The 21,418-nt window shown below is 35.6% G+C and overlaps 2 protein-coding genes across 3 annotated transcripts; one reads left to right on the top strand and one right to left on the bottom strand.

Annotated features, from left to right (window-relative positions):
* The first annotated feature begins 91 nt into the window (after positions 1 to 91).
* LOC125194079 lies at positions 92 to 547 on the top strand. The gene has a single exon (XM_048092087.1). The coding sequence runs from the start codon at positions 92 to 94 to the stop codon at positions 545 to 547; it is 456 nt and encodes a 151-aa protein (XP_047948044.1).
* Positions 548 to 2,534: 1,987 nt separating this feature from the next.
* Positions 2,535 to 18,467, bottom strand: LOC125200888 (calcium-transporting ATPase 10, plasma membrane-type-like). Of its 2 annotated transcripts, XM_048098709.1 has the most exons (35): positions 18,387 to 18,401; positions 18,056 to 18,277; positions 14,825 to 14,941; positions 14,709 to 14,748; positions 14,231 to 14,352; positions 14,002 to 14,133; positions 13,816 to 13,905; positions 13,414 to 13,483; positions 12,528 to 12,598; positions 12,358 to 12,441; positions 12,125 to 12,202; positions 11,967 to 12,041; positions 10,716 to 10,799; positions 10,546 to 10,628; positions 10,347 to 10,455; positions 10,212 to 10,267; positions 9,901 to 9,943; positions 9,736 to 9,819; positions 9,485 to 9,622; positions 9,003 to 9,068; positions 8,820 to 8,918; positions 8,569 to 8,679; positions 8,260 to 8,430; positions 7,806 to 7,865; positions 6,612 to 6,776; positions 6,392 to 6,508; positions 5,873 to 5,971; positions 5,148 to 5,285; positions 4,962 to 5,062; positions 4,090 to 4,135; positions 3,869 to 4,003; positions 3,295 to 3,402; positions 3,121 to 3,212; positions 2,862 to 2,962; positions 2,535 to 2,783 (listed from the first exon to the last, which is right to left on the bottom strand). In XM_048098709.1, exons 2-35 carry the CDS (start codon positions 18,206 to 18,208, stop codon positions 2,779 to 2,781), a joined length of 3,243 nt encoding a protein of 1,080 aa, XP_047954666.1. In that variant the 5' UTR covers positions 18,209 to 18,277; positions 18,387 to 18,401; the 3' UTR covers positions 2,535 to 2,778. The 2 variants fall into 2 exon arrangements, with proteins under 2 accessions (XP_047954666.1, XP_047954664.1); XM_048098707.1 differs by having other exon boundaries at positions 18,056 to 18,467.
* Positions 18,468 to 21,418: the final 2,951 nt, after the last annotated feature.

Below are 21,418 nucleotides of genomic sequence, written 5' to 3'. Positions count from 1 at the left end.
TAATCTTTCTTGTGTAATAATTAGGTTGTTGACTTTCTTACACGAGATGGAAAATCGTTTTTCTGAGTCATTTACAGACTTGCTTAGTTGTATGGCATGTCTTGATCCAAAAAATGGTTTCTCTGCTTTTAATGTTGGTAAACTTCTTCATCTCGCTAGTCTTTATCCCGAGGACTTCTCATCGGCTGAACGTATGTTCTTGTCTAAAGAACTAGAAACTTTTGTCGGTAATGTGAGAAGTGATGCACGGCTGATTGGTATAGAAGATTTGGGTAGCCTATCTCACAAGATTGTTGAAACCAAGAAAGATAAAAAATTTCCATTAGTTTATCGTTTGATTGAGTTGGTATTGCTCTTGCCTGTAGCGTCTGCATATGATGAAAGAGTATTTTCAGCGGTGGAATTTGTCAAGACCGACTCGCAGAAGAGGACCGGAGATGATTGGCTGAATGACTGTTTGGTGATATACAATGAAAGATCCATCTTTGACACTGTTTCTAATGAAAGAATCTTGAAACGTTTTCAAGATATGGATACTCGTAGATGATAGTTGTTGCAATCAATGGATGCTAGTGCATCAGCTGTCTTTTGGCTGTCAAATTTAAAACTAAAATTTTCTGGTTTTTTCTGCCCTCACCTCCTCACTCTCAGGTTATATATATATATGTATATATATGCATTTCAGAAATTGGTAGTTGATTTGAGGCAGATTGTGGCTGCTCTTCTTACATTTTCCATGTTTATGATGCTCGGATACATGATAAATGAGACCATTCTGATCCCTTCTTTCTGGTAAACTTGTTACTTATACTATTGCTTAATATTGCTTCTTATATAGGAGTATTCACTTTTATGTTTTCTATAATCTGATATTTGTTTATCTTTTCATCTGAATATTTCCGAACTTGTAAAATCAATTCATAAGGGTATGTCGATTTCTGTCACATAGTACTAGTAGACACTAGACAGTGTGTATCTACGCACAGTTCAATATACAGAGTATCTCTAATATTATTGAATAAGCTTAACAAGCCATAGTATTCTGCATATTATAAATATTAACAAGCCTCAAACTGCAGCCTGATCTGCAGCAACTAGTTAACGACATGGTCATGGTCACAACACTCTGATGCTTGAACCAGAGAATATACAGCCACTATATTGCAGTAAACATTGCTAACACGCGAGCAAACATTGCTACAACACATGAGATTTCGGAGAATTTCTTAGTGACATGGGTGTTGAGAGACAGACGAGTATATATTTGAGCCAGAAAAGATGGAACAATAGACTTGTAGAGTTGAGGGATGACCCCACAAATGAAAAACACAGATTATGATTTCAACCAAAAAGACTTCATCTACAGCCTACACAAACTCCATTACGTAGTAATCCCCATCCCGACCCGATAACCCCATGGAATCGGGTACCCGCTACCCGACAACAACGGGGAATGGGTCGGGGTACGGTATTATAATTTTGGGTGTTACGGGTAATGCTGCGCAAGTATACTCAGATTATCCAATACACCCGATTGTTATAGGATTAGAATTTTTTAATTTATATTTTAATTAATTAATGTTAACATTTTAATTTAGGTAGGGTTTATTTTCTAAATCTCCTCTTCTCTCTTCTATTCTACCCGTAGTTTTTTTTGTTTTTTCATTCTATTTCTTTTGTTTTCTGTTTTTCCAACACATACATCGTGTATTTCATTTTTTTATTTATCCATTCTACTATTTCTTTCACGGATTTAAAGCAAGTCATGAGTATATCATACTATTACTATATACATACAGAAGAAGTACACAGTATATATTAGTATAGCGTAGCACACATATCAATATATTATATACTCTGTATGTAGTATACACATATTAACTATTAAATATATTAAATAGTATTAAAATATATACAAATTACAAAAAAATGCATGTTCAAGTCAGATACGCGCAACATCAGGCACGGGATACCCGACTCGGGTATCAGGACTAGGTTTATGGGCTAAATCGGGTGCGGACAGTGACAGATCTAGGATCCAGAAAAAGTTATTGAAAACTAACGGAGGGGGAAAGGTGACTTCAGAACCTATAGAACCTATTGAAGGGGGCGACTCTGGAAAATTTATGTCCGGTTCCATGGTAGCGAGTCGCCGGATAGGGGCAGTCTCCGGGGATCCACCACTGGGTGCGGGTACCCAACGAGCCAGGTGTGAATACCTATGGGTACCCGTTTCAACACCCCTACCTTCCTCTGCTGATCACTTACGTATGCTTATCTCACTCTCACACTAATGTATATTGTTTTCTAGGTTTTAAAATATAAGTCCAAATAAACAAGTAAAAAATGATCAAAATCAAACTGTGATATACAGTACATTTTGATGAAAATCTCAAATCTTAAATACAAACAGTATCATTAATTAGTGAAAAAGCTCATTTTGAAAAGATAGATATTCCGACAATTTGTGCAAAATTAGATCGCTGGCAGGTTCATAAATGGCGAAAATAACTGAAATGTAATACACGCCCACATATATATAATACTAGTATATATGATTTTGAAATAATAAACACAATGTGACCTAGAAATGAAATGGCTAACTTTACAATGAAGTCCGGAAAAGAGACTTTAGAAAAGGTCGAGGCATTAAAAGAATATTCCAGTTAAGAGTATGGAAACAAAAACCAAAACTGGAAATGTTAGTACTTTTCTTTTCTATGGAAATGTTAGCCTATGCTGCAGAAACCCAAAACCAAACCTTATCTTATCAGTCTCTTAACCTGAAAAACAATAAATGACGACAATTAACCCACAACATCATATCCCCACATGAAAGCAAGTTCTGCAAGTAAAATTACCATCATCAGCGTCCCTCTTCCTTCGGATTTTCTTTGAAAAGGATTCACCAATGGGCGTCTCGGGGACAGGAATCAGCTTCCCAATAGCAGCAAGAGGCCAGCTGTTGATAACCACAAACCAATAGTATTATAGCTGTCTAATAAAATGACCAATTTCTAACCAGGCACCATTGACCGATACAAAAGAGAGAATCTATTTCCAGGTAGGAATTCAAAGTGCATATTACAATTACAATAAGGATAGAACCTGACTACGAACCTGATACTACCGATAGCAATGGAAACGAGCCACAATTTCCAGCTCAGACGAACAGTAGTGGCAAACTTCCCCAGGAAAAAGATTATGACAACCTAGACAGGGAATGAGAGCATATAAGAGATTGAGATGATGAAACGAGACAAAAACAGTAGTCATCACGTGGAATAGAAATACCTGAAGCACCACTTCAAGGCCAACTATTCCCATGAACAGACGGTTCTTTGTGACCCCTGAAAACACGTTCACCTCATCTGGTTTCCGAGCGTTAAATTCATTGAATACCTATAATTGCAGACATTGACAAAGATGTAAACACCATATAGCTGTACATCCTTCACATCTCCCACGAAGCATAATTTATAGAACGGGATATTATTCTCTCAAACCATGAACTTTAGTTAAGTTCTGAAATGTCACGTGAACTTTAAAGTTTGAAATACAATACATGAACTTTCATTTTTCTTGATTTTTCCCATGAAATCAAATTTGACTAAAAATGGAAGCTGATTTCACAAAATAAAAAATGATGTGGCAATCAACGATGCAGTTTCTAACAAAATTAGCTTCAAGTCAATCAAATGATTTGTTAAAAGTGGCGTCATTTTCTACTTTACAAACCAGTTTCACTTTGAAGGCAATTTGAATTCATGGGGATAATTAGAAAAAAAAATCATGGGCAGAATTCACCAAAGTTCATGTTTAAGCTAATATCCCTTCAGAGAACTATAATCTTTAGTACTGCTCTTACCTGACAGAAGACAAATGCATTGAATATCAATGTATTATTCACTCGAAAAGCATGATCTTTGTTATCATTCTGCAGATTCAGGATATCCCTTCCCCGAAAGTTGAGGATTAACAGCACAGTGACTTGATATAAAGCCTACAAGTAATCGAAAAAAAGATGAGACCATTTCTATCTCAGCTATTAAATGCAATTTCACAAAGGTATCATAGAGCGCGCCATACCTGTATTATCAAATTCCTCCACATGATATTCGTTATAAGAGGTTCCCTAGAATACCAATAATTTCTTTGTCAAAATATATCATTAAGTTAACAATTGGAAAATCATTGCACTAGGACAGAAGATAAGGTTTAGAAAGCAAATAAGTAAAATGGAAGCATCACCAGCGCTACACCGTTCGTGATATAAGAATATGAAACAAATTAATACTAATACTTAGTATCATGAACATGGGCACGTTTAAGTAAGTCACAAGCTCTTGTTCTAGATAACAAAACAACCAGAATCATTTTTCATATGCAAAAGACATAAGAGCATAACAAACATAGAATGCAAAACCAGGACAAGCTAACCCTAAATTTTTCAGGAATATATGTCAATGCAGCATTATAAAGCATGGTACAGGTAGCTAGCATACAACTATGTCCTTGCAAAACAGATTGCCAACGCGATAAGTCAGAAAACGTATCTCCTAATCTGAATAAAATTCATTATGAGCACTTATATAAGGAGTGCATAGGAACACGAAAAACCAGTGCCTAACACAAAACTTAGAACTGATAAACTCTTGATGATACAAAATGAAATTTTTGACGAGTTTTACTTACTTAGCATTGAAGAACTATTACAGGAAAGAAAAGGAAGCCAATCGACATTATTTTAATTTGGTTCCTTAGCATCTTATACACAGATTAACAATACATATAATCATCAGACTCCAACAATGTGGTACAAAATTATTACTAGAAAGAGCAGAAATTAATATCAGATGAGATAAAGAGCCAAATTATTTAAGTTTAAAACAAGGAGAAGAATAGTAGAAATTGTGGAAAATGCGAGTATCAAAACTGTGAATGGCTTGCAAAACTCTGACCTTCTACCAACAGGTGCTCTACGCATAAGATGATCAGTGGGAGGCTCTGTGGCTAGTGCAAGTGCTCCTAATGTGTCCATGATAAGGTTCACCCAGAGAAGCTGGATATCCAAAAAAAAAGGAACCAATATTTATATAACTGTAGAAACTGAAGCATACCCCTAACAAGAAAGAGAGAAAACACACCTGCACAGCATTGAGTGGAACATTGCCAGCAGAAACCGCAGCAACAACATTGATAATCAAAGCAGCAACATTGACCGTAAGTTGAAACTGTATGAATTTCTGAATATTGGCATAAACAGATCTTCCCCATCGGACAACCTACAGTTTTCATAGCATTTAACACCTTAGCTACAGGCTCAAAAGAAAAGAGTTGAATAGTTTCCCTTTGAACCAGAAGCTACGTAACCTGGTGATAATTAAATATGAAGGCCCAGGTTTCAAGATAACATCAAAGATAACAGCCATATTCATTAACATGTAAGCTCTTCAATATAAGAACAAAAATTCATGAGTCCTAGCTATTTAGACTTCGGAAGAAAACCAACTACAGGCTCATTCAGTTTTTTTACGATTTATATTTATATTAAGTAAAGGAAGTTTCTGGACAATGCTGATTTGAAATAAATATTAGCAAACTGATTCAGTATAAAATATACAGTTGAATTTGAACTTTGAAGACCACCAAATATAAGAAACTTGCATCACTAAAAGAATACGAGATTCAAAATTACACAAAAGTATCACGATAAACTGAAAATCAGGTGGGCAAAGACCACAAGTCCACAACCACGTACATTAAAGTGCATGGCTCCAATATAGGTACAAAATTCACATACCTCTCCATAGAGTTACTAGTGCATGAGACAAGCAAGGGGAAACTACATAAATAAATAAAATTAACTAACCTTCACAACAGAAGAAAAATTGTCATCCAATATAATGATATCTGAACTCTCTTTTGCAACTTCTGTGCCTTGGATGCCCATTGCAAGACCAATATCAGCCTACGACATTATCAAGTTGCAAATTTCATCACTTAGCTCCAGAAGATGAATGCAAGAGGGTAACACACAGACAAATGCTTCTATAAACAACTCCCTTAAATCTATGAAACAACCCTTTTAAGCAGAAAATATTATGACAACTAACCATGAACCCACTACATCCCCAACTGTTTATTCTTGAAAAACATTAAAGCTAGTCCAGCTGAGATATTATTCGTACTTTATTCCACAATCTTTATAACAAATTGTGCCAACTAATTCACAAGTGACTACATTCTAGAGATAGGCTAGCAAAATTGTTTAACCATAACAGATTTTGGTATCTGAGCGAAAATGAATAAAAATGTGCATGCATAAGTTGCCCTCAGCATCAACTATACATGACAAAGCCATATACCCCAAACAAGTGAAATATCAGACCTCATGTAGTGCAGGAGCATCATTCGTACCATCTCCAGTAACAGCAACCACATGTCCCCTCTTTCTTAATGCTTGAACAAGCAGGAGTTTGTCATTTGGCGATGACCTTCCCATCACCTATGCCAAAAAGGTAACTCAAAATGATTACCACTCGTCAACAACCAGCAGAGCTGTACACTAACTAATAGATTAAGAGTCAATGTCAATCCTCATATCATACCGAAATCTTATCAGCAATTTCTAATCTCTGTGTTTCCGTAAGGGTACGGAATGCCTTTCCTTCAATAATATTAGGCTCAGTTGCATCTGCATTAGATCCTAATATACCACACTCTAAGGCAATTGCTTTAGCTGTTTGAAGATTGTCACCAGTGACCATGCGCACCTAGAAAATCGATAGACCAAGAAAAATAAAAATGGCTGCATAGCTAAGAAGTTCCACAGTCAAACAAAAGAACGAAAAAACAAATAAACAGGAAGTAACGCTAAAAAAACAGCATGTATGAATCTAATTATCTTCCAGCTGGCCCACAGCAAAGCCATTAAGTTTTGTTTGCATTGTACAACTATGTACACTATACATGAATAACACACCAGGGTTCCCAGGTGAATTTGGCTGGAAGTTACTCCTTATGCTATCATCCTATTAGAGAATGATAAAGACTCGTTATCTAAACTTCCTTTAAAAAAGATGCAATTGTACTTGCTTGTAGCCAAGTGCTCAATTACAAAATCAACCAAGTGAACCACTACTTTGGAGATTGCCTAAAGCCCCAAAATTACTTATCAGTATATAAGGGCTTCACAAGACCTTCATGAATTGAAAAAGCAGAGAATGAAATATAAAATAAGAAAAAAAAATATGAGATGACTGATTATATGGTCTTCATCTTAGTATTATCAAAAGTGGTTACAGACATATAGAATTTGGGCGGGCTTGGGATTGAGAATTGTGACCAAAGAATACATGTTTATAGATGAAATGGTGGCAGCATTTCAAGAAAAAAAGTGTCGGTTATTAAAATCATGACAAAACCAAACAACCGTTAAAAGAAAAAAGAGTATGATCTGCCTGTTGCCTTAGAGCCTACTTTTAAAAATCTAAAGTGCACATCCAATTTTCATTAATCAGTCAAGGACCTCATCAGAGGTGTTAACATACAGACAGTGTAGAGAATGAAGACTTGATTCTTTCAGATAACTGTAAAATCACATTATATCTTGAATTCATACTTGTTTGGAAGCAAATTATGAAAACAAGGGAGAGAAAATTATTCCAATTTAGACATTTAATTTTTTGCTAAAATCTTTCTACATCTTTTCATATCATTGTTTATGTAGATTAACATAGCATATATCAGAAAACCCATATCTCCTATGTGCCAGATGTTAGTGGGGTAATAAATGCACATACCTTTACACCAGCATCAGTGCACAATTGGACAGCATCTTTTACACCTGGTCGGCAAGGATCCTACATCAAATATGGTTTTACGCTCATTACCAATCACGCTCATTTGGGTCCAGAATGCATACAAATGAGAAATTTGGCATATGCAATGCCAGTAAAAAGTCCAAGAAATCATTAATTGTCAGGACACTCAACATTGATGGCTACCAGAAAAACTGAAAATGCAACGGCTGATGTCAAGAAGCATACAACCATGAAGAGGGATAGCACATCTTTATAGATTGCTAATTGCAAAAAACTGATTCAATATTCTGACTGGTTGAAAGCTTTTCATTCGTGATGCAAATAAAAGTGTAGGGTGAATAAACTTAATAAAAAGATATACAGGTATAAGTTACAGAGAAACTCGTGAAAAAGTAATAGGCAGCAGTTAAGGCAAAACACTAGTAACAAGCACCTTGATACCAACAATGGCCAGCAAAATCAGGTCTGACTCAGGTAATTGCCAATTTTCGAGTTCTTCAGCAGTGGATGGAACACTCTTTGCGTCATATGGCCTGTAAGCAATGGCCACACAACGCAAGCTCCCTGCAGCCATATCTTCAATGGCTTTCTTATAAGATGATAGCTACAAAAGAAAACAAAAAGCCACTTTACAGAAAACCAAACTAATAAAATTCACAAATTCTTCCTGAATACCAAAAAAATTACTAATAATTAGTGGTACCAGAAAGAGAAAGCTAGATAAATAATTTTACTAACACACCTTATCCTCATCTAGCGTCACCACATGGCCATCCGTATCTATGTAATTTGTGCAGCACGCAAGTACTATTTCTGCAGCCCCTTTCCAGTGTACACGAACTTCAGAATCCGACTGCCAGAACACCAAACATTAATTTACCAAAAAGAAAACTGAAGAACCAAACGACTGAAGAAAGTTTATCCAGAACTCTTTGCATGATGGCAAGGGTAACATGACCAAAAATATATCACCAAAGCCAATTTTGAAATTACCGCTCTAATTGCGACACCACCTCGCTTCTTCTCTGAGTTAAATGGAAAGGCATGAATAATAACTGAATCTGATCGAACTGAAAGAAAATCCATTCCAAGCTGCAGGAAGACAACAAGGGAGATTAAGTTGGCGTACAGAACACAACACTGTTATAAAGCCAAAAAAGGTTTTTGTTGCAATACATTTACTCCCCACTGCAAAATTGCCTTTTCAGTTGGTGATCCTGAAAGCTCCGGAGCTCCACCAGCCTAATAAAAATCAGCTATGTAAGTGTCCCCTAATATAGCAATGAGAAAAGACAGATAAAACACACTAAAACTATCACAACTTATAACTTATAAGAGGAGTGCAACACGGAAAAAAATTTAATTGGATGTAACAAAAACTAAAATTAGCATAAAACATAGTAATTTCATGTGTTGAGGTTTTATATGCATCATGACAAACACAAATTTAATACTTACATAACATTGGAAATCACTGGTACCAAAGCAAAACTTGACAAGTAGTACAATAAATTGTCAGAAAGTGAAAAAAAGATTTTTTATGCCATCAGATCATACATGCAATCTGCGAGCAACATTCCACCAAGCAATTGATTTATCCCTATTCAGAGATGAAATGTAAATAAATATAAGCAAACAGAACACCCCCTAAAACATACTTCAGGGACAAATACGCTTCCAGTTGTGTTTTGTGCAATGCCTTCAATCAGTAGAGAGATAACTTTAGAAGGGAGAAGTGATTTATTGTCCGGTGGATCAATTTTCTTTCCACACGCAGATACCTCCACCACAGTCATCTGTACAAGAAAATATTATTGCTTGCAAACAGAAATCAAATACTCTAGATTTCTATATTATCCAACTGCCTTAGAAGCCACCAAATGCAGGACCAGAAGAAACTGATAAGCACCTCATTCAGAGTTAGGGTCCCAGTTTTATCGCTGCAAATGGTAGTTGCAGAGCCCATTGTTTCACAGGCTGAAAGCCTCCTCACCTGCAGTTTAGTTGTTAATAAACTCACAGAAGATATAGAGAAAATATCTTAGAGAAGAGTCCTTCTAGCACGAATGCATACCAATGCTTTATCAGCCATCATTTTCCTCATTGAATATGCAAGCCTGAACATTTTAAAGAAGACAATTACAGAGAAAAAATGTGTGGTTTTACACTATTTGCAGTATAAACTGTAGCACTAAATGCATAAGAAGCATAACCAGACCATTAATTTAGAGTGTAGAATCAAGCAGGTCAAAATATGAAAATATCATCATTTCTAATACAATTTACTCCAACAAGCAAGCACATAATGGCCAGATACCAAAACTACTATTTCCAAAATGACAAACACATGTGATAATGAAGCATAATATTTAACAATAAACTTACGTGAGAGTGACAGCCAATGGAAGACCTTCTGGTACTGCAACAACTACGATTGTCACCTGTAAATTTTAATTCGACAATTCATCAATACAAGATGAATAGACATTGAAATATCAAATTTAGTCAATCAATACATACTGCAACAGTGAATATCTTTACGAATCCATCTATTGCATCACCAATTTTAGTCTTCCCAGCTTTGAATTGGACTGTGCCATCAGGATCTTTTGTATGCCCAGTAAAAAATCTGCTCGTTATCAAAGTAATATATGATGATTCAACTTCCCAAAATAAACGATGAGTAAAGAATCAGATACTGTATCCATAAGCAAGTTACCTGGCCACAAGGACAATGAGTACAAGAAGTGCTACTCCCAGACCAACCATGCCAATAAAAGTAGCAACTCCATTCAATCGTACCTAAACTCATCGCCGTGTTAAAATGTCACAATAAGGCAGACACTTAAGAATCAGGAAAATGTTACAGACGATCCATTTAGAAGTAACCTGTAATGGTGTTTCCTCGCCATTATCTTCTGATATGCTTGCCATAAGTAATCCCCATTCAGTATTTATTCCGACACTAGTTACCTGTGAAATCCCAATGAAAACTCAGGTAGCAGTTCATATTACACACTCAGGATGGAAGTGATAGAAGAACACGTGCCACTTTCATGACAAGCGGTTCTCACATATTAATTTACTTCAGATAAATGGCTTCCTACATGTCTATCTAAATTTCTAAACAAAGCTTAATTTTAAAGCCAAAAATCATGGTTGATAAATGTTGTCAAATATGCAGTCCAAATAAGATAAATGACTACACCTTCTCCTGAACTGCAAGCAAAAATGTTGCATTAGCCAAAATAGTTTCCCATGACCCTTTCTAATTTCATTTCCATGACATATCCATGTAAGAAACACTTGCATGTCAACTAGTCATAATATAACTACAGTATAAAACCTAGTGAAAACTGCCAACTAACCTACGGTTATAAATGAATATAGCTACTAGTGAGCTATTCGAGGCTCGGGTTGAAAAAAGCTCATTAAGAGCTTTGGTCGATAGTAAAAGAGATGATCTCGAGTCTGATTCAGAGCACAGTAACTTTATCAAGCCAAGCTCAAGCTAGATGGTAATCTGTCCGTTGAGCTCACAAACATGGTCAAATTCCTTAGTTCATAAACATGTTCGCAAGCTGGTTAATCAAGGTTGTTCGCGAACATTCAATCGAGCCACTACATGAGCTTTCAGTTGAATCTTCAATCGAGCTGGAGTAACATGTTGATCAGGAGCATAGTTTGAATATTTTTTCAAGCCTTTCGTAAGCAACTCAAACACCATTTATACAGATATCTAGCTCGAGCTCAACCTCGAATACGTTATTATCAAGTAGCACATTAGCTGAGCTTGAATCAAGCTCAACTTCGGTAATTAGGTGGCGAGTCGAGCTAGAACACCCGAATATTTATACGAACCAAGCTCGAGTCAACTAGTATTCTGCTCTACTATGCTTACTACAGTCTACAGGTGAAGTAACACAGAATTTCAGTTGATGCAAATATAATTAAAAGTAATCCTATCATTTTTGTGTTTTTATGATTTATCCATATTTCCTATCAAAACATCATAGCACATTCACTAATTAGATTAATTTGTACATTCTTAAGCAAGCAAAGCCATTGTTCTCTCTATTTCTTGAAGATATGTCAATTCCAAAAACTATTTAAGAGATCTAAGAATAGTTAGAAAATTACCAGCATTGTCCCATACCCATCAGCAATCTTGCATCCAGACATAAGAAAAGGTGATCGTACAGGATCTTTGTGAACCTAAAACAGGCATACTGAAGAGTAAATAAGAGTATCACATTGTGACCAACACAACTTAGAGCGACAGGTTTCGTGAAGCATACAATTTTACTTTCTCCAGTCATGCTTGATTCGTCAACTGAGAGGGAGTGGCCGGATATTACAAGTCCATCTGCTGGCACCTATGCATATGAAGGGCATAACTCAACCAAATGCAAACATCAACTCTCCACACCACCGCCCAAAGAAAATAGAACTCTTGCTCTAAAACACTTGCAACACATGAAGAATATTCTAAAATTAAATCCACAACAGAGAGTAAGGTCTTCTCAGTAACCTGATCACCAATTTTAAGAGGCAGGACATCACCAACAACTATTTCAAATATTGAAATCTTAGTCCTGCGTCCACCCCTTATCACCTGGAGAATATTTCAAGGAAACAAACGAGTAAGAAATCAAATTCAGGAGGCAGTATATGCAGAAAACTTTATTCACATTACCCTACCTCCATTTGTATATTTTCCTTCTCTTCATTCAAGTTCTGAAATTGAAGGGATTGTTTGTAATCACTTACAGCTGCAAAATTTTAAATAATATGAATTTCTTATTAACAGCAGACATGAGCACAAGAAACTTCTTATGGTAGACATCTACTGCCACTGCCACTCCAAGCAAAATAAAAATGAAAAACAAAAAGACAAACTTGTTTCCCACTCTTTCAAGAAACCATATTAGTATTTTCAATAATTTGTCCCTGAAACACCATAATCAAGACAAATGAAAAAACTAGATACAGAACATATTATGGAGTAGAAAGCATATTCAAATCGTGACCTTTCGTTCCACAAGAATCAACAAACACTACACTCTGGCTAAGGGAAAAATTGTTTTTTCATCATTTTATTTAATTATAGTTTATAAACCCAACTTTCAGTAAAGTTTATCCTCTAAACTCAACTGTCGTAAAAAATTTAAATAGCCCAAACTTTGCTCTTTAGTTGGATTTATGGTCAGAAGTTATTTTCTAGCACCTAGGACTTCAACTTATTGAAGTCGATTTTTTCCCACATCACAACCCAAAATGACATTGTTTGTACACAAACTAATAGTAGTAGTATGATATTGTCAACATCACGACCAAAAACGACACCCGAAAAGTTGAGGCTGATTAAAAAATTCAATAGTCAAGGCTATAAACTGAACTTTGCATCAAAGTTTAGGCTATTTAAAATGTTTTTGATAGCTAATGCTAAAATAAGTTTCGCTCAGAATTTAGGATATAAAATTATCTTTTGATTCTCACTGAAGGCTATTCAAGCAAGCTGCATAGAGGTCTACAACTTCAACTAAAACTAGTATAACAAACAATGTAAATCACATACTAATATTACCTGTAAAAACAATGACTATAAAAACCGCCAAGGCAATGCTTCCTCCATCATACCAGCCTTCTTTTATACCCTAAATGAAAAAAAAAATATTACAGGGACTAATAAAACTGAAGAAACACCATTATGCAAGCACTGACTCATTATTCCCTATATTTCCCATGAGAGTGGGCAACTCTTTGATGAAGAACCATAGGTATGAGAACACGTGGCCATAAATAATTTTTTTGATTTTCAAACCCAGTTGCTTAAACAACATAATCGATTCAATGAGCAAACCAAAGAACTCACTAAAATAACTCTTACTGGAGATATCTTAGGAATTTACCAAATATTCCAAGAACTAAGATAGCTATCCCATAATCATGCCTTGGAACCTACATATAAGAGTGCACTGAATCTTACCTCAGTCTTTATGCCCAGTACCAAGGAAGCAGTTGCAGCAACCATCAAAATTATTAGAGTAGTATCTCGACAAGCATCCCAGACAAACCTCTACAGGAAAAAATAAATATACAAATAAAACAATTTACCAACACTTCTTTAACATAAAAGGTATGAGGATTCTCAAAAACAAAACTAATCACTCACCCAAAAACTCCTCCCCTTCTTTCGAGGATATGTGTTCGACCCAAATGCGTTCTTCCTCTTTATGAGGTCAGACTCATCCCCAGATACACCATTGTCCTGATTAGATTTTAACTTTTCGGCCAATCCTTTAACCTGACCAGACAAAGTAATGAAATAAGGATGACATTAAATACAAATAAAAACAATATTGTTATAACAACACGTGAATACAAAGATGCAACGAACTTACCCCCCCATTTCGCTGCAAAAGAGAAACATCGTGCTCCTTAGATATTGCCACTAGTTCTTCTGAGCTGATGCCAAAATCAACACTTCGAGTAGGACTTGATGGTAAAGTTGAAGTTACTGCACCTGAAATGTTACACAAAACAGCAAATGAGCATAGAACTATGCATGGCCAAATATAAGATTGTCACTATGATAATTGTCAACAACGTAATTTTTCCAAAACAGATGATCAACTATAAACAGTTTATATGTCCGTGATAAGAAAATGTCAAGAAAATGATGACAATAGTGTGATGGTAAGAGCTTGTATTTTTCCAGATTAACACAACAACTAGTACAAGGTTCATAAGTAAAAGATGATATTGCAAAAGATAGTACAATAAAAACTTGAGCCGGCACTAAAATGGTATACTTCAGTTCCCGCGTAAGTCTAATCAGTACGGAATTTATTCTGTACAACAAAGCAGAAAAAGAATTACCAGGCAGTACTTTTCCAGCCTCTTGGAACAAGACAGCAGCCTGTTCAAGAAATCACAGTTTAGTAATTAAATGAATGAACATTAGTTATCTGATTAAAATAAGCATGTTAATTTACCCTAATGACTTGAGCATGTGTTCTAATCTTAGCAACTAACTGCCTTCTCTCTTCTTCTTTCTTCAAGTCCAATGTATAACGAAATCTTCGTGAAGCATTTAGGACAAGCGCTGCTTGCTGAAATAATAAGAAAAATATTTGAATTGACTGGTAATAGAACACTTTAGTGTTGGACAAACCAATGACAAAATAGACAATCAAGGTCCACCCAAATCCATGTAAGCAAGCGTTTATAGATAGTAGCTATAGAAGTTCAAAAACAGTTTGTCCGTTGCACAAGAACTAGAGACACCAGAATAAACCGATCGTAGAAGCTCCACAAATGGCAATCCATTGCCACTACCACCAAAGTGCTGCTCAGTCTATGTCAATGGCAATCATACCATGAAAATACTGAGTCCAGCCAATACAGCCTTGCCAAACAAATTCAACAAACTACAGTTCACGTGCACATAAAACTAGTAGGGGAACTCACCCTGCCAAAGAGAGCAACAATTTGACATTACAGAAGAAAAAAGGGAAGAACCTGCTAATCCATATCCACTCTTATGGGGAATGTGTAATCAGAGCTAGCAACTGGACGAAATGTGCAAGATATAACATCTAGCTACAACTTAATACTCACTGCATTAATAATCAATAAATAAATGCAAATGTTTTATATACTGAAACTCTAAAAGTCTATAACCGCTCGGTTTGTGCAGTAGTGAACATAAAGGGATGACAGCAAGGCTGATCTGCACACATGCATTTGAGTTTTGGGAAGTGGACCAACCAATGATAAAACTTCTTTTGATATTTAGGAACACAATTTGCACATGCTAAGCCAAATAGAATTAAGAATCTCTATTACTATTAGGGCGTGTTTAGTTTTGTAATAGTGGCAAGTTAGAGATCAATAAATGCACATTGCTAATGTTTGGTTGGCATAACCCTTTTCTGCATGGACCGTGTACTGGGCTTCGGCCCGAGCATTTGACGCAGTAATTGATGGTTAGCATGTCGGGTAAAATGATCATGATACTTATCGTGTTTCGGCATTGAAACCATGTAATGGGATTGCATTTTCCTAAATACCATTGTGTCTCCCACCCGTCAATTTCCACTTTGTTTCAGATTTGTTGCAATGTTATATCTACAAGGATAAAGTTTCTTCCCTTGCAACCGTCGATGGTGCTACACACCCAGCACAAAAATCTGGCCAAGATCCACTACTAAGTTTCCAAGGTGTAGTCAGTTTACTCTGTAATCTACCTTAAATTAGAGCTTCCTAGTTTGTCGAATTATGTTCTCCCAATTCGTGCGATGTTAGGGTTTCCTCAATAGCATCAGCTATGAGCAAAAGTCTCTAAATGCACGTATTTGCTTGCAAGGTCTTCTTCACCGGTCTGGTAATTAGCTATGTCTGACATTGAATTCTCAATTGTTTAATCATAGTCTGCGGCATATGGAACACTTTGAAATTGTTGGCTTGTGTGGGTTTAATTTTTGGTTATGACTTATGATATCAGAAGATGTAAATCAGTGGATATTGGAGTAAACCAGCGGATGTGTATTAAGTTAGAAAAAGAGGGGAATCTACGTAAAAAATGGAGGGCACGGGTGGAAATTCTTCGTATTACCATAAATAAACCCTAAACCAAACAGATGAAAATGCAACCTGATATAACAATCTACCAAGCCAAACAGGTAAGTAAGAATCAATTACTTAAGAAAAGACATGCCAAAACAGGATAAATATCATTACTTGAGAAATCATAACTACAAAACCAAACACACCCTTAGGTTATTGAGTATGAAATGCCAACGGGAGGTAATGAGCTCACGTTTGAACAACTAGGAAAGCAAAACTACCCACGTGGAACAACAAAACTTGGTATCTACAACGAGGAAATTCTTCGTATTACCATAAATAAACCCTAAACCAAACAGATGAAAATGCAACCTGATATAACAATCTACCAAGCCAAACAGGTAAGTAAGAATCAATTACTTAAGAAAAGACATGCCAAAACAGGATGACTATCATTACTTGAGAAATCATAACTACAAAACCAAACACGCCCTTAGGTTATTGAGTATGAAATGCCAACGGGAGGTAATGAGCTCACATTTGAACAACTAGGAAAGCAAAACTACCCACGTGGAACAACAAAACTTGGTATCTACAACGAGGATTACATCCTCATTAATAATATTCCTCCTGTTCTTTGGCGTTTTATATACTGGAATTTTGATCAAATAGTTAGCATTGATAAATTATATCCACTCATATGTGGACTTGTAAAAGCCTGATAAATCAAATTCAAATAGCACAAGAGACATAATTAGGCAAGAATATCAATGCATTTATTAAAATCACCAAAAACCAAATACACAAAAATAAGTAACAGAAGAGAGGGAGAGGGAGAGAGAGAGAGAGAGAGAGAGAGAGAACAATATGCATTGTTAATTTGTTACATACCCTGCTAGTCCTTATTTGACCAGAATGGCCATAAGTGAAGCAAATGCGTGTGAGATGTTCTCGTTGCTCGTTAAGACAGCAGAAATAATGAAAACAATTGTTTACTACATGAGTAATAACTGCTCCAGCTTAATGTCAGCCTACATATAACGCGGATGCACTACAAACGGCAGTGCCTATATGGAAGGAAAATAAATTAAACTTGAAAATTTGTCTAGTTGAATTCCACAAGTATCACTCTAATCAATTTGTCTAGTTGAATTCCACAAGTATCACTCTAATCTTACACTGGTTCAGGAAATATGATGTGTTTACAATGATATCATGGTATGCACAATGCTCAGTGGCAAAGCATTACGTGGCAAACGCAATCTCATAATTTCGGAGGTGAACAAGAGCGGTAAAAGGTACAAGAAGAATTGAGAATGCTATATCCACTTATGAAGGCATCGTTGCAAAAAACAGCTGCCATTATCGGATTTCTTTCTAACCTATTATCACGAGTTCAGTTATCAACACGCATTTCAAATACCTTATAAGGCGTGAAAAGAACGCCTGAATCTCACCAAATCACTCCATCAACGAAAACTAGAATGACTACTGAAGGTACAAAACCACATCCTCCATTATGAGCTATGAACTGGTAATACAAATAAATCAACTGAAGCAAACATTACACGAAATGAAAATGGCCGAAAAAACTTAATAATAAAGCGATCGCCAACAAACGAAATAAGATGAGAAATGAACCAATGCGGCCGACTTACCCTCCACCTACGCAGCCGGTGCACTGGTGCTCTCTTCGTCCGAACAATGTCGAACGGTCCAGCGCCATCGTCTTCATCCTCCGGATAATCACGATGGCTACTCCCCGCCTCGAGGTCTAATCCTTTCTTTTTGTAGTTGATTTCTTCAGTCATACCTAATTCCGTTCCTCAGTCGCAGGAGAGATGACACCTTCGAATCTTCCCGAGCACACCGCCGGAGAGCTGAGATTCAGCCAATGTCGACAGTTACACCAACACTTGAAACAACTGAGATTTTAGTCGCGCAGATGATATAAAAAAATCGTGTATACAGCACGAAAGACGGAACAACCGCGCCGGGAAATTCGAAACCACCGCCGTTAACGAGAGTGGGGCATCCACACAGATATCCCGTGTTGAAAGGTGTGTGAAATTACCTGGAAATTTCTCATTAATAGCAGCACTACTATTATTCAAAATTCAAATCATGTGTGGGCAGGTGCACGGGGCTTCTCGTGAGGGGACGAATCAAATATTCGATTGCGTGAAGAAAAATTAAAAGCTTGGAATAAGTATTTGTTCCTATTTTTGAATCGGGAATAACTTTAATTTACTTTCTCGGTGGAAAGTGAATTAGTATTTCTTTTTACTATTGTGCAAATATAATTTGATTCCGAATTTGGAACTTATGAATATTTATTTCATGCTTAAATGGTAACAATAAGCGTGCGTAGGCATTCAATTTTGGAATATATTTTGAGACATTTCAAATCCAATTAGGTTTGAGACATTGAATCTTGGAATATATTTTGAGACATTTGAAATCGAGTCTACAAGGTTTTGAAAAAAATATTGCCGTTTGAAATGATTTGTTTATCGTATTACGTTCTTATGTGTCTAAATTTCTTAAAATGTTCACCTAATCCAACTTCACCAAATCTCCTTCAAATATTTTTAATAAACGAATGCTACTAAACAATTTTGTTCAAATTGAAATTTGAATTACAAATGCACATTTAATAGGGAAATGAATAGGCGTCATAAGCACGTTGCCCAGCACATTATTTTGTGAGGATTCAGAAAAATAAGATCAGTTAGTATATATTTTCCCTTTTTTCTTTTATAATATGTAGTACAATTGTACAAAGTAGTATTTTAATTTTTTTAGAAAATGAAAACGTAAAGTTTGAAAATTGAGTAAACCTAACATTTTGTGTAGAGATTATTATACTCAACTAAATTTATTAAACTTTCAAACCAAGTTAGAAATACGTTTAGTATGTCATGAATTTGTTGTATATGTGGCTACTTTTTGTCGGTAAACATTTTAATTAAATTATAAGAAATGTATAAGTGTATAATTAATTAAACTATATCAATCCAATAAGAGTATAAGACTGTATAAGTGTTACGTGGTTAATGATTCCCACCAGAAAGAAAATAAAGATTTATCGCACCTTTTTTTTTATCAGTGATTAAACAGAGTAGTATTTTCTGTAAAATTATTCTGGTAATTTTCTTTAAATATTCCAGAGCATAATTTTTTTTCGGAAAAATGAAGTTTATACGATACCCTATAGTGGTTATTCAATGTATATATGTTGAGACGGGACGGGGGTGTAGTTTAGAAATAATTAATATTAAATGTATAATCTTTCCCAATTTTATCCATTTATTCTGGTAATTTGATATTTCCATTTATTTTCTCATACTTTTTATTTATTTATTTAAGAAAGGCTCAAACCATAGAAGGTGAGCAAAGGTCCAACAAAAAAAGGGGGAAATAAAAGCTAGCAAAAATAGCAGAAAAACAACTAATAAAGCCTACAAATCACAGACCAACACCGAGCAACCAAGCATCCACATTCCCTAGACGCAGCCAACCACATGAGAAGAAAAAGAAAAGTCCAACCCCGAGCTTTACCAAGCAACATACCTGCGACCTTTCATCTCCAAACCAACCTCTGATATTTCTCAAATCTTCTGTTGATGAATCGAGTGATAGTGCAAACCTTGGGCACCAACTTCTAATCCACGAGTGAAGGCGTATAATTAACATTTTCTTCTCGAAATCCCAATTTGGTTCAAAATCTTGGAAAATCATTTTATTCCAAATAAACCAAATCGACCATGATATCACGTAGAATAAGGAGATCCACAACTTTCTGTCAAACTTGCAGAAAGGAGCGTCCAACCAAGAAAGGAAGCATGCTATTGGTTCTCTGGGTAAGCAAAAGGATAAATTCCATCTGTTGCAGCAACAGTATACTTTACTTTTTTTCACTCTATTCTCTCTTTATTCTGGTAATTCGATGCGCCATGATTTGTCACGTGCAAACGGAATATAGATAATACTCCCTCCGTTTCACAATAGTGGAGTCATTTTGTCATTTTTGTACGTTCCAAGGTGGGACCCAATTCCAAATTCCGACATTTTTACTTTTGTGTTAAAATTCTGGCCTTTTACTTTGGCTTAATTTTTCAATAACATTAGATGTTGTGCAATTTTTGCATCATTATAGTAGTAGTCCTCCTAGACAGCTCGTATTTCATCAAGCGATTACATTTTGAGACTAACAAATTAACACACGACGTTTAGAACCTATCAATATTAGTAACTACAAGACTCAATGATAAAAAAAATTAGGTCTCATGCCTTTTACTTTTGGCTATAACGTAGGAGTAGTTGATAATCAACGTGTTATTGACGATGTTTCCAAAATTGTTATACTATTAATATGGTGTAGTATTTATGAAATTACTATATTTTATAGTAGTACTATCTATTTTTTTTTCTGAAAGGGTTAGGTTTATGGCATGAAGTTTGCCAATAAGCATTACCCAACAAGCAATCGTCGTGGACGGTGGTTCCTTTTCCCTTTTCTAAGGTAGACGCAAATAATTTATGGTAAATAAACATTGTACCACCATTTTAATATCTAATCTGCCAATGTAGAAATAATTAAGTTCGCATTTCTTGGGATATTAAGAACGTCAGATTAAATAATTAGACAAATTCATTTTACACGAAATCACAAATTGCGTTGAATTGAGGAATCTAGACAGCGATTTTTTAATGTATAAATCTCAGGTGTAATTTGTCGCATGAGTTGGACTAATTGACTAATTAACACGAGAGATTTAAGTCGTGAGCATATGGCGAAATTGCATTAAGTGTATGTGTGTGTGTGTCTGTGTCTGTGAGAGAGGGAATAAAATGGAATAAATGTACTAACCTATTTAGGCAAAACATTTTTTTAGGTGCCTTGTACAGTTGTATATTGATAGGAGAATGTTTTTATAGTACAATATTTTATTTTAGTAATTTTTTGTATTTTCTCTAATAGTAGTATACTACTAATATCATTAAATTATTATTTCAAT

Source organism: Salvia hispanica, chromosome 1 (genome assembly GCF_023119035.1).
Source record: "Salvia hispanica cultivar TCC Black 2014 chromosome 1, UniMelb_Shisp_WGS_1.0, whole genome shotgun sequence".
NCBI lineage: Eukaryota > Viridiplantae > Streptophyta > Magnoliopsida > Lamiales > Lamiaceae > Salvia > Salvia hispanica.
The sequence above is the reverse complement of the archived record's forward strand: the minus strand, read 5'-3'. Positions and strand labels throughout refer to the sequence as shown.